This window comes from Carassius carassius, chromosome 39 (assembly GCF_963082965.1).
Source record: "Carassius carassius chromosome 39, fCarCar2.1, whole genome shotgun sequence".
Classification (NCBI taxonomy): domain Eukaryota; kingdom Metazoa; phylum Chordata; class Actinopteri; order Cypriniformes; family Cyprinidae; genus Carassius; species Carassius carassius.
The window spans coordinates 25,673,376-25,685,442 of record NC_081793.1 but is presented as its reverse complement, the minus strand read 5'-3'; the positions used below and the strand labels follow the sequence as shown (position 1 = coordinate 25,685,442).

At 37.3% G+C, this 12,067-nt stretch overlaps 1 protein-coding gene across 3 annotated transcripts in view; it reads right to left on the bottom strand.

Moving 5' to 3' along the window:
• Nucleotides 1–924: 924 nt before the first annotated feature.
• LOC132121682 (enhancer of polycomb homolog 1-like) overlaps nucleotides 925–12,067 on the bottom strand; it is a 34,507-nt gene continuing 23,364 nt past the window's right edge. For all 3 annotated transcript variants that reach the window (XM_059531355.1, XM_059531354.1, XM_059531356.1), the window contains exons 3-14: nucleotides 11,596–11,741; nucleotides 9,904–10,110; nucleotides 9,529–9,677; nucleotides 8,986–9,124; nucleotides 8,371–8,517; nucleotides 7,742–7,831; nucleotides 5,363–5,511; nucleotides 4,924–5,270; nucleotides 3,853–3,959; nucleotides 3,634–3,772; nucleotides 3,221–3,548; nucleotides 925–2,501 (exon numbers count right to left, since the gene is read on the bottom strand). In XM_059531355.1, the coding sequence (XP_059387338.1) occupies nucleotides 2,429–2,501; nucleotides 3,221–3,548; nucleotides 3,634–3,772; nucleotides 3,853–3,959; nucleotides 4,924–5,270; nucleotides 5,363–5,511; nucleotides 7,742–7,831; nucleotides 8,371–8,517; nucleotides 8,986–9,124; nucleotides 9,529–9,677; nucleotides 9,904–10,110; nucleotides 11,596–11,741 (2,021 nt within the window). In that variant the 3' untranslated portion in view covers nucleotides 925–2,428. The remainder of the gene's footprint in view (nucleotides 2,502–3,220; nucleotides 3,549–3,633; nucleotides 3,773–3,852; nucleotides 3,960–4,923; nucleotides 5,271–5,362; nucleotides 5,512–7,741; nucleotides 7,832–8,370; nucleotides 8,518–8,985; nucleotides 9,125–9,528; nucleotides 9,678–9,903; nucleotides 10,111–11,595; nucleotides 11,742–12,067) is intronic.

Sequence of the window (12,067 nt, the reverse complement as noted above, 5' to 3'; positions counted from 1 at the left end):
CTCAAAAGTGTCATTTTATTAGGGCTGGGTATCGATTCACAAGCTCTCAAATCAATACAATAGAATTGATGCAAGATGAAAAATGTATGCTGAAAAAAGTCAGAACAGTCGCATTCCTTGATCAAACAGGATCAAGTTATTTAATTTTTAAGATAAAACAATCAAAAAAAAAAAAAAAAAAATCAATTTGTGGCCTTTGAGAATCGATTTTGAATCAGCCACATTTTAAAAAACGATTAATCTAAAAATCGATTTTTTTACCCAGCCCTAAAATTTATGCTTGATAATTTTGTCAATTATAATGTTCCACAGTTTGCTAAGTACACAAAACCTCACACCATCTTGTGGAAAGATGTGTAATTTGAGATCTTCAAATGTACAAACACTGGACACCATCAATCTGTGAACGTTACAGATTTCATCATTTCAACCATCATGATGTGGTTCCACACAATTGCTGCAAACCTTTTTTTTTTGCTTTATATCTTTGATGACTTTTGGCATAATTTTAGGAACACACTGTTATATTCAATGTTCAGTGAGACTTAAGCCATCTCTATCAATGTTTGCTGCACACTCAATTTCTTGTAAAGTTTGTATTTTTGTTTTAAGATTTTATATGAATGTGTCGGTAAAAATACGCTGCCGTGCAAGACTTTGTAATGTGGGTCTTCCTTGTGTTTGAAGTTCTGCAGGATGTTTAATAAAATGAATAAACATTCATGGTGCTCAGTGTTTGAAGTAGCCACACCTTTCAAACAGGGTGCATTTATTTGATTAAAAAATACTATTGTTATTAGAGATGGAATTTTTATGTCACATTGTCTTTACTGTCACTTTTAAACTATTTAATGCATCCTTGCTAAATTAAAGTATCAATTTCTAAGAAATTCTCAAATTCAGGCAATAAAAACAACTCCATAATTCACATATAATAACCTGGGCTTTATTGTCTGATTCACGTTTGAATTGTCATATCTTTTTTCACTTACTCAACATATATATTTTTTTAGCCTCAGTCCAGATCAGACTAGAAAACCCCTGGAGGAGGACGATTCAGTTCAGCCAGTGGACTGGGCATCGGAGATCTGAGCACCGGACAAGTGTGTACCGCAGGACCGCGGTCTTGAGCCGGAGCATCCTCTTCATGGAAGAGACTGAGCAGGACATTCCCAAAGGAAGGCACAACCTTTAACTTGTAGATTTTTTCAGGCCTTGAAGTAGTCCAGAGTCTGCTGGAGAAGAAGGCCAAGGAGATAACATTCATTTGGCATCCACCTCTTTTGATCCTTCTTGGGCTTGAATGATGTCATTAAACTGGAATGATGACACGGATGGGTGCTTATCAGCCATTGTGTGTGACGTTTAGCAACAAAGAATGAAGTCTTCCGTTAAAGCGCAACAGACGCTTCACCACAAGAACTGAAAAAAAAAAATGAACAGAATGATAGAAATGCAAAACAAGATACAAAAATAACTATAATATAAAAATGGGGAGAAAAACAAACTGTTTCAATCGTACAAAAAAGGAACAATTTATACAAAAAGCAGCAATAAATCAACTAAAAACAAACAAAAAAACTAGTGCTTTGTTGATCGGAAGCCTTGGAAGCTCCCAAAGTGAAGACTTCATCCCTTGTTTGTCTTTTTATTTTTGGGATGATAAAAATGGAAGCTTCCTATAACCACCTCCTTAAATTTGCCCTTCCATTAACCCCTGAACCTAAAAGGCATCAAACCATGACATGTCACATTCCTCCCAGAAGAGGAGGGGAAATTAAATTAAATAAAACCAGGAAAAAAAAGGCATGATTCCATTAATGTTCAATTTGATTCACAGAGTAAATCAGTCAAACTTGAAAACGGGGACATTTTGGAATTGCCGGCTACCTAAAAACACCACCACAGGAAACAACAGAGGGACACAGTGTACGAAAAAAAAGAAAATAACCAACATAAAAACAACAACTAATAATTGTAAACACAGCACAATAAATAGGTAGAACAGCAGGTTTCCTCACCATGCACATGACTATTCACACACTCACGTTTACCTCAAACCTCACCTCACCCTCGTTCACTTTTTCATTCTCCAAGTGCAAAACATCAACTCAACAGTTCTGTATTCAAGTAGCGTATATACAAGTTGGTGGCGGGCTTTTACAAATATGTAGTTTCTGTACATCGAATATTAGCCATAATCATAATTTACACATCACTATTCTTAACAGGAAAAAAAGTATAAAAAAAAAAAAAAGAAAAGAACAGAAAAACGGCAAAAATAAAGATGTAATTTTCGGTCACATTCAGACAGTCGCTGTGGAAACCCGCTGTCTATTTGCTTCCCCGAACCCAATTGGTGCACAGCACCAGAAGACTGGACGAGAGAAAAAAAAAAAAAAAAAGACCGACGCCCAGGAAGTGGTCACTACGTCACCTCCATGGCCACTGTGTTCTCTGTTATACTGTTGAGGGATTGCTTTTCCTGCTCGTGATTCTCCCTGTAAACAAACAGGAAACAGATCAATAACCCAATAAACAAGCCATACAAAAAGTGACTAATGTACTTGCACAACTAATATTATAAATGTTTCACATGAATGCAATCAAGAAAGAGCAGAAAAGCAACCACAGAACTTTAGATTTTTGTGAACATTTTTTAAATTTGTAGATTTGTAATTTTTAATGCATTATTTTTCATTTATGGTTATTTAAATTTAAAGATCTAAATGTCAAAGTTTGACGTAGGGACAAATCTACTTTTTCATGCTTCAATAATTTTGGAAAATTTAGCGATTAGCTAAATATAGTAAAAAATATGCAAAAAATGCTAGACTGCTACTCTCATAATGATTTAGAAAAAATATTTGCACAAAACAATGAAAATATGCTTGTCACTGCTTACTAAAAAGCAAAAACAAAAGAACAAAAGCTTAATTTTCCCTTTGTTAAATATTTGCAAAAAAAAAAAAAAAAAAAAAAAAAAAGGCTTAAGTTATCAAATTATTTGCAAACAAAATATTTGAAAAAAAAGAAAAGAAAAGTTTAAAAATAAACACCAAACTGGATTATTACAGTTTGCCAAATACAATAAAAAAACCTAATATTTGCATTATTTCCATTATAAAACAACAACAACAAAGATGCTGGACTGTTACTGTTTTCTAAATATAGTAAAATTTATTTGCAAAAAAAAAAACAACAACATGTAATTCTTTACCCAGTGTTGACTTTGGGGAGCTGGCGGTTGCTGGCGGCAGCGAGCTTCAAGGCAGCGGATGGCACATTGCTGAGACTTCTGGGAAGGTGACGGGCATTCAGACTGGTGATAGAGGGTGTGGTGACACTGAGTCGTAGTTTGTTGTTGATCAGGACCTGAGAGGTGGAGTTGGCTGCGTTGTTACTGTGGTTGCCTGTAGGGTTGTGGACCGTGTGGGCGGAGCTTGTGTTGGAGTTGCTAGTGGAGGACAGGAAGGTGGGCGGGGCAGCGATCAATGTTGGTTGGCTAGTGAGGACCGCAGCAGAGATGCTCAATCCCTTGTAAACTCCTGTAAAACAAACAATAATTAGTTGAAAAATATATTATTACAGGATGAGCAAGTGCAAAAGATTTAGCTTGTCCAGAACACAAACCTGAAGCTTGGACGACTCCGTTGACTCCACCTCCTACCCCGTCCTCTTTGACCTTTAGGGTCAAAAGCTGGTCAGAGGTCATGAGTGCAGAGGCAGCAAACTGGGCGCTGACTGAGTCCAACGTCTTGGACACAAGAGACTGAGGACACAGCAGAAGAGTGTTACACAAGCCATCAGACTCGTAGACACGAGTGACACTTGTGTATATCCATTACACACCTGACTCGAGCCTGTATCATTGGCCTGTTGTTGTATCCGCTCCAGCTGCTGTTTCTGCATGAGGGCCAGCTGTTCTTGATGCTGCTGATACTGCTCAGCCGTGAACGCTGAAACACAAAACAGAAATATTATACTATTTATATTATAATTATCTTACATACAGTCTCACAATTGCACAGCATTTCTTGTTCAATGACAGAGACTAGAAATCTTAAAAACACAAAGTTGACTGTAGGTGATATGCGTCATATATACAGAAATACTGTTTCAAAGTTAGTGAAAGTCACTATACATTGATGAAATATTACAAAAACATTCATTTAGAATAGCATGCACTGATTCATTGCACGCAGGGTCTATTTTAGGGTTCGTTCCATTCAAACTAGAAAAACATTCTCAAAGCATAAGAATAAACCATATCAATATATTCTCTCAAATGTAATGTGGACCAATTTAGTTGAACAGCATTACAAAGGTTTCTCATCAAAAAGAGCACAACAACTGAGTTGTAGCCGTGTAGATGATATTAAAAACTGGAGCTGATCACTGGACCGATACACAAATATAAAACCGGAGAATGTACTGCATCATTTGCAAACTCTGTGCTTTTTTTGTCATCTGAATGGGTTTCATTTAATGCTGGACGCATTTAATGGTTTAATGAAAAGCTGCAGCTGTGCTTCAGGTGAACATTTGCTTCTCCTGGTTTACTGCTCTCTTTTGACAGCGACAAGCCAACTGTCGCAAACAATTTGTCCTCATTTAAATATTTTGTAATGTAAAATTAGTCACTGGTCAAGTGTTGGCAGACATTTATAGGGCTGGGAAACTGAGAATTGGTTGCATTTAATGAAATCAAATGGTTATAATCTTCTGCAAACAGCTCCGTAATATTTTTGCATCAATGTGAATAAAAGAAAAAAATGCACCCCTAGAGAAAAGAGCACTGGCATTGACTATCATTCCCAAGTATCGCTGCAGCAAACACTGACTGATCTTTCTCAATCATAATAACAGTCAATCATTCCATGTTTATATCCAGGCTTCATTGACTTGCATGAGTCCACTCACCAACTGTGGGTGGTCCTGTGCCTGCGGTTCTGCCCAGCATACCGCCGCCCCGCCCTGCGCCCCTCACACACCCCCTAAACAACCTCTGTGACAGTGGATCCTCTGCGCCTGATTGGCTGGTTAGTGTCCGTGGTTTAAAGTGCCTCCAGCGGCAAGCTTTGATGTTTCGGAAGATCTGCCTCAGGTCTGAATACGTGGTATGAGAGAAAGAAGAGGATGAGGAAACAGTCTGGGAAGTGGTTTCCGGATGGAGAGGAGAAGCAGGGAAGGAGAAGTTCGACTCGAACTCTGAGTCCAGACTTTGGAATAAACCATTTAAATTGGAATAGGCCCGGTCCAGAAGTAACCTGAGGAACAGATTAAATAGGATTAAGTAAAACAGGCAATACGATTAGACAGAATCGATCATTCGGTCTCGTGATGTATGGACTTGACTCACCTGCCGCCCCGTCCCACCCGTCGCCGTGCCAACCCGACACAGTGGCGGGGAATGGTAAGAGTTGTGAGGGAGTACCGAAACTTTGGGTCACATGACCCTCCCTCTGTTTCTCCAGACCAGGGCCAGTCGCCGTTGTGATCCAAACGGGGCTGCAGGAACAGAAACCAAATGAGAATGTGACCAAGAAAATGGTAAATGAAAGGGAAAAAGAGAAAGAGAAAAGTGATGTCGCGTTTTCACCGGAATTACCCGGAACAATTGTACCAGGAACTTTTTTCCCCAGGAACTATTTTCCCTCCAGTCCTGTTGCTTTCTGTGTTTCTACCGCGGTCTAATGTACCGTGAAGATTAGGCAAATAGTTTGGTGAGGTAATTCTGCGCTCGTTTCTCAATACAAAGTATGCAAATTTCAGACTTGCATCCTAAGTAGTTTGAACTTTGCGAGTTCGACTCAGGGTGTGAACTCCCGCAGACGGGCGATGCAAGTCCAGTAATTCTGCAAACAGCAGTGTACTTGATAACATCAGTCAGCTTGCCTTGGCTACTGCAATTTTCCTCACTGTATATTTATGATATCAAATACCACAGTGTCCTTTCGTTTTCATTTAAACATTAATAGTCAAAGAAACGTACCCTACGTTAAAGGGTTAGTTCGCCCAATTTGCAAAATTATGTCATTAATAACTTACCCTCATGTTGTTCCAAACCCGTAAGACCTCTGTTTAGTTTTGGTACAGAGTTTAAGATATTTTAGATTTAGTCTGAGAGCTCTCAGTCCATCCATTGAAACTATGTGTATGGTATACTGTCCATGTCCAGAAAGGTAAGAAAAACATCATTAAAGTAGTCCATGTGACATCAGAGGGTCAGTTAGAATATTTTGAAGCATCGAAAATACATTTTGGTCCAAAAATAGCAAAAACTACGACTTTATTCAGCATTGTCTTCTCTTCCGTGTCTGTTGTAAGACAGTTCAAAGCAAAGCAGTTTGTCATTTCCGGTTCGCGAACGAATCATTCAATGTAACCGGATCTTTTTGAAACAGTTCACCAAATCGAACTGAATCGTTTTAAACGGTTCGCGTCTCCAATACGCATTAATCCACAAATGACTTAAGCTGTTAACTTTTTTAATGTGGCTGACACTGCCTCTGAGTTAAAATAAACCAATATCCCGGAGTAATTCATTTACTCAAACAGTACACTGACTGAACTGCTGTGAAGAGAGAACTGAAGATGAACACCGATCCGAGCCAGATAATGACTCGTTCACGAGTCAAGAACCGTTTCTGTCAGACGTGTCCGATTCGAGAACCGAGGAGCTGATGATACTGCACATGTGTGATTCAGCGTGAAGCAGACTGACACACAGAGCGTCTGAACCGAACTGATTCTTTTGGTGATTGATTCTGAACTGATTCTGTGCTAATGTTATGAGCCCAGGTAAACCGAAGGCATGCAGTCATCGCCAATGACGCCATTACATCGAGCGCAAAAGAACCGGTGAACTGTTTTCTTCAACCGGTTTATTGAATCGAACTGTCAGAAAGAACTACTGGTGATCCGAAAACCGATGCAACCGGTCATTATCTGGCTCGGCTCGGTGTTCATCTTCAGTTCTCTCTTCACAGCAGTTCAGTCAGTGTACTGTTTGAGTAAATGAATTACCCCGGGATATTGGTTTGTTTGAACTCAGAGGCAGTGTCAGCCACATTAAAAAAGTTAACAGCTTAAGTCATTTGTGGATTAATGCGTATTGGAGACGCGAACCGTTTAAAACGATTCAGTTCGACTTGGTGAACTGTTTCAAAAAGATCCAGTTACATCGAATGATTCGTTCGCGAACCGGAAATGACAAACTGCTTTGCTTTTGTACTGTCTTACAACAGACACGGAAGAGAAGACAATGCTGAATAAAGTAATCGTTTTTGCTATTTTTGGACCAAAATGTATTTTCGATGCTTCAAAATATTTTAACTGACCCTGTGATGTCACATGGACTACTTTGATGATGTTTTTCTTACCTTTCTGGACATGGACAGTATACCGTACACACAGCTTCAATGGAGGGACTGAGAGCTCTCGGACTAAATCTAAAATATCTTAAACTCTGTTCCGAAGATAAATGGAGGTTTTACTGGTTTGGAACGACATGAGGGCGAGTTATTAATGACATAATTTTCATTTTTGGGTGAATATCCCTTTAACACCTTAAAAGTTATAGCAGCAAAAATAGCTTCTATTAAGAGTTTTGAAACAGCTGTAATGCACATTGGATATGCTGTGGTGTAGAACAACAGTGGAGAGGAAAGAGGAACGATGAAAGGATGTGGAAGAGAGGTAGCGTAAGGTATGAAATATGTTAGAGCTGGACACCTACACTGTGATAAACACATCCTGCTTTCCGCCTGAAGGCAAACGCTCCATCAGGCTCGTTCTCTTCCTCGGCCTCTGATGACCCCGAATGTATCTGCACAACAGCAACAGGAAGTCTTTTATGCACTGATTGCATGAACAATGAAGTCTAAAGTTCACAAATTAACAATATAAAGCCAAATTAATTTAAATGTGAATTTCTTTGCACTGCTTTAGTTTTTTTTTTCTAAGAAATAAATTCTATTTAGAATAAGTTACATTAAATTGACCAAAAATTACAGTAAAGACATTTATAATGTTAAAATACCTCCGTTTCAAAGATTTTAAACACTGTTCTTGTGAAATTTATATCCAATAAAGAATCCGGAAAAAACAAAGTATATATATATATATATATATATATATATATATATATATATATATATATATATATATATATATATATATACACTTTGTTTTTCCGGATTCTTTATATTAAAGAATATATATATATATATATATATATATATATATATATATATATATATATATATATATAGCCCCTGACTAAACCAGTTTAGGTGCTTAAGTAATTAAACATTATGCTTTTAAATAGTGATTATATCCAGTCAGGCAAATGCTCATTGTGTCTACCTGTGAAAAGGGCTCTTCGTCAGAGCTGGGGAAGTCGTATTGGTTGAGGTCTTTGGGGTTAAACAGGGAGGATCCAGTATGCAATGGGGTGGAGAGGGGCTTTTTCTCATACTTCCTCTTTGTTCCGACCACGTCTGTCTTTTCAGGCTGAAAGAGAGAGATGCATGTAATTATACAAACCATATTTTTTGGAATACAAGTCACCTGAAATGTGCCAAATCATTTCAAAGCAAATTTAATGCGAGCATACAAAGCAGGCACATTTGGATTGGAACACCCTGATAGTTTGTTTCACTTTAAATAAATCTGTTTCGGCTTGGCGTTTACAATAAATGATGCTTATAATGAAGGCAACTATAATTTGTTTGTTTTACACAATAAACAATAATATGTGACTTATACCTCGATGCGACATATCTGATTTTTATTTCGATCAACGATGCAATTTTGACCCAGTGTGATTCACACTGATATATTCACAACACAGTCTGAGGGATTGATGACGTCAGTGGAAAAAGCACAGTTATTATATTTTGGCAAAATAATATTATCACACACTGACGAATTGTGCCCAATAAGATAAATTGTGATTTCATGATGATATGATGTACCCACCTTGGTCTTGTAGTCTACGTGGTCCTGGTGGCGGTACGTACTGCTGCTGGAGAAGGGTATTATGGGAATCTTGTAAACAGGTTTTGCCATAGCTAGTGCTTCTGCCATCACCTCTGAACCAAAGTCCGGCATGGCGTTCCTGAAATGAAAGAGCAGAGATTTTTTAAGGAGGATGCAACTGATCTTTACATATGTTTCTTCATACAAATTACCCAGCATATCTCAGTGATTAAAGATGACAAATGAATAATGGAGTTCGGTCACGTGGCCTTCATGAACAAACAAGGTGAACCATAATTGCTCATTTAGATATATAAACAGTCCATTAATTAGGTTATGAAATGAAGCCTAAGCCAATTAAAAATACACAAACCGTTCTCATTATGCATGAACGTGCACGAAGCAAAACGGAATTATGAGAATTCTGGAGTCAAGCAGGTTAGGTATATTAAAATGCAAAGCAAAGTTGTATCTTGTATATTCATCATAAACGGATGCAAACACCCCACTGATAAAAACACTGCTGAGAGTGAGTCTACGTACCTCTTCTCCACAACCTCCAGTGTGAGATGAAGCAGCTCTCGTTTGCTCTTTTCTCGTTTCTTGATCATCTCCAGGATGGTGACGGCTCGACTCAGGTCTCTTCTTAGTTTGAGCATCTTCTCATAGGACGCCTCGTCATTCTTACGGTTCTGGGGAACCATGAATGATACCATTAGTATTTGGCCTCATAAAAATGTATTTAAATTATGTTTAAAGGGTTCAAAAGCATTGAATACAGATACTTTTAATGCTGGCAGCTCGACCTAAAGTGAGCGCGGTACAGAGTTGCTTTCATCAATCCAGGCTGTTAGAGGATCAGCATTAAAGGAATAAGACATCATCGATACGGCCATAGCTCTGACCAGAACTGCTCACCTTTCTTGTCTGCATCTTCTCAGTCCTGCGCCTGAAGACCACATAGGGGTCATTGGTGCTGGAACCGTCCCGCCTTTCCTGCTTGATGGTTGGGATGAGGGATCCGTTCTTACACAGTTTCCTCTTCCTGCTCCAGTACTCAAACACCTCACTGATCAGATCATCATCCTCCTTCAGTAAAAGCTTTGCTTCCTGTAGGGTCACCAGCTGTGGTACAGAAATAATGTGTAAAAAAAAAAAATTGTATTAATTGTAATAGCAAACTAAATAAAGAATACACATATACATATATACATACACGTATATATATATACATATATACATACACGTATACATATATATATATATATATATATATACATATACACATACATATATACATACATACATATATATATATATATATATATACATACATATACACATACATATATACATACATACATACATATATATATATATATATATATATATGTATGTATGTATGTATATATGTATGTATGTATGTATGTATATATGTATGCATGTATGTATGTATATATATATATATACACACAGACCGTATTTTTCGGACTATAAGTCGCATCAGTCCAAAAATACGTCATGATGTGAAAAAAAAAAAAAAAAAAAAAAAACAAGTCGCACTGGACTATAAGTCGCATTTATTTAGAACCAAGAGAAAACATTACCGTCTACAGCCGCGAGAGGGCGCTCTATGTTTTCAGTGTAGACTACAGGAGCACTGAGCAGTATAGAGCGCCCTCTCGCGGCTGTAGACGGTTATGTTTTCTCTTGGTTCATGTCAAATTAATTTTGATAAATAAGTCGCACCTGACTATAAGTCGCAGGACCAGCAAAACTATGAAAAAAAAGTGCAACTTATAGTCCGGAAAATACGATATATATATATATATATATATATAAAACATGCAGTTTATATTACTTGGGCTTTCTTTTTTTTTCATTTAAAAACTAAAAAAAAAAAATTATTATATATACAATTTTTTTAAAAGAAAAAAAAGAAAAAAAGAAAAAAAAGAAAAAAAAAAGAAAGCCCAATTAATATAAACTACATGTTTTAAATTTTGGGGTCAGTAAATTTTTTACAAATGTTTTGGAAAAAAGTTTATTATTATTGCAATTTAAAATTATTATTATATTTGAATATTTTTTTATGTAATTTATTTCTGTGATGTTAAAGCTGCATAATCAGCATCAGTACTTTAGCCTTCAGTGTCATATGATGACTCAGAAATCATTCTAATGCTGATTTGCTGTTTAAGAAACATTTCTTCTCAATGTTGAAAACAGTTCTACTGCTCACTATTTTTCAGGAAACTGATGCATTTTTTTTGTTGGATTCTTTGATGAAGAATAAATGCATGAATAACCGCATATATTTTAAATGTAAATCCTTTCTTACATTATGCATATTTTTCTGTCAATACTGATCCCAAACTTTGAAACGGTTAATCAGCATCGGCTGACAGCGGTTCATCTTTCAGCTGCTCTAGATATCTGCATCAGTCACCAATTTAAACTAGACTCCTGGTTTGTAGGATTAAAGGATTCCACACAGCAACCTCCTAAATTCAGACAGGTTGGTTTAGCAGAATCACTTCAGCTTTCACTTTAAAGTGGAGCACTTTTATTCAGCAGTTCTCATTGTAAGCGGTGAATCTTTTTAATAACCTGCTGTCCGCTGCCTTTCTCCAATCTGTCAATCATCTCCTCGAACTGCAGGGCCTCCACCTCCAGCCTCTTTTTCAGCTTATTCACAAAAGCCTCATCCTCCGAGTCCAGATCGTAGTCTGGCTGCTCCGCATCTAGACTGAAAGCTGTGGAAAGAGAGGCAATGGACGTTAAACAGACTTTCAGTGATTCGTTTTAAGTTAAGAAGTTTGCAGCAAGTCTTCAGATCTGACAACATGGCCACTTTTCTTCATTCTTTCAAGGTTTCATAAAGGTGCAATTTTGCTTTTAGCCTAAAACAACACACCCAGAGAGCATCAGATGCGCAGTTTGCACAGATAAATTGCAAGCGGTTTCAGACATGTAAAATTCCCAGTATTCCCAATACGTTTTCTGTAATTGAAGTCATAATGCTGCATGATGCAACAAAAACCAATGAGAACACATTTTATGATTAATATTCAAAGTTTTT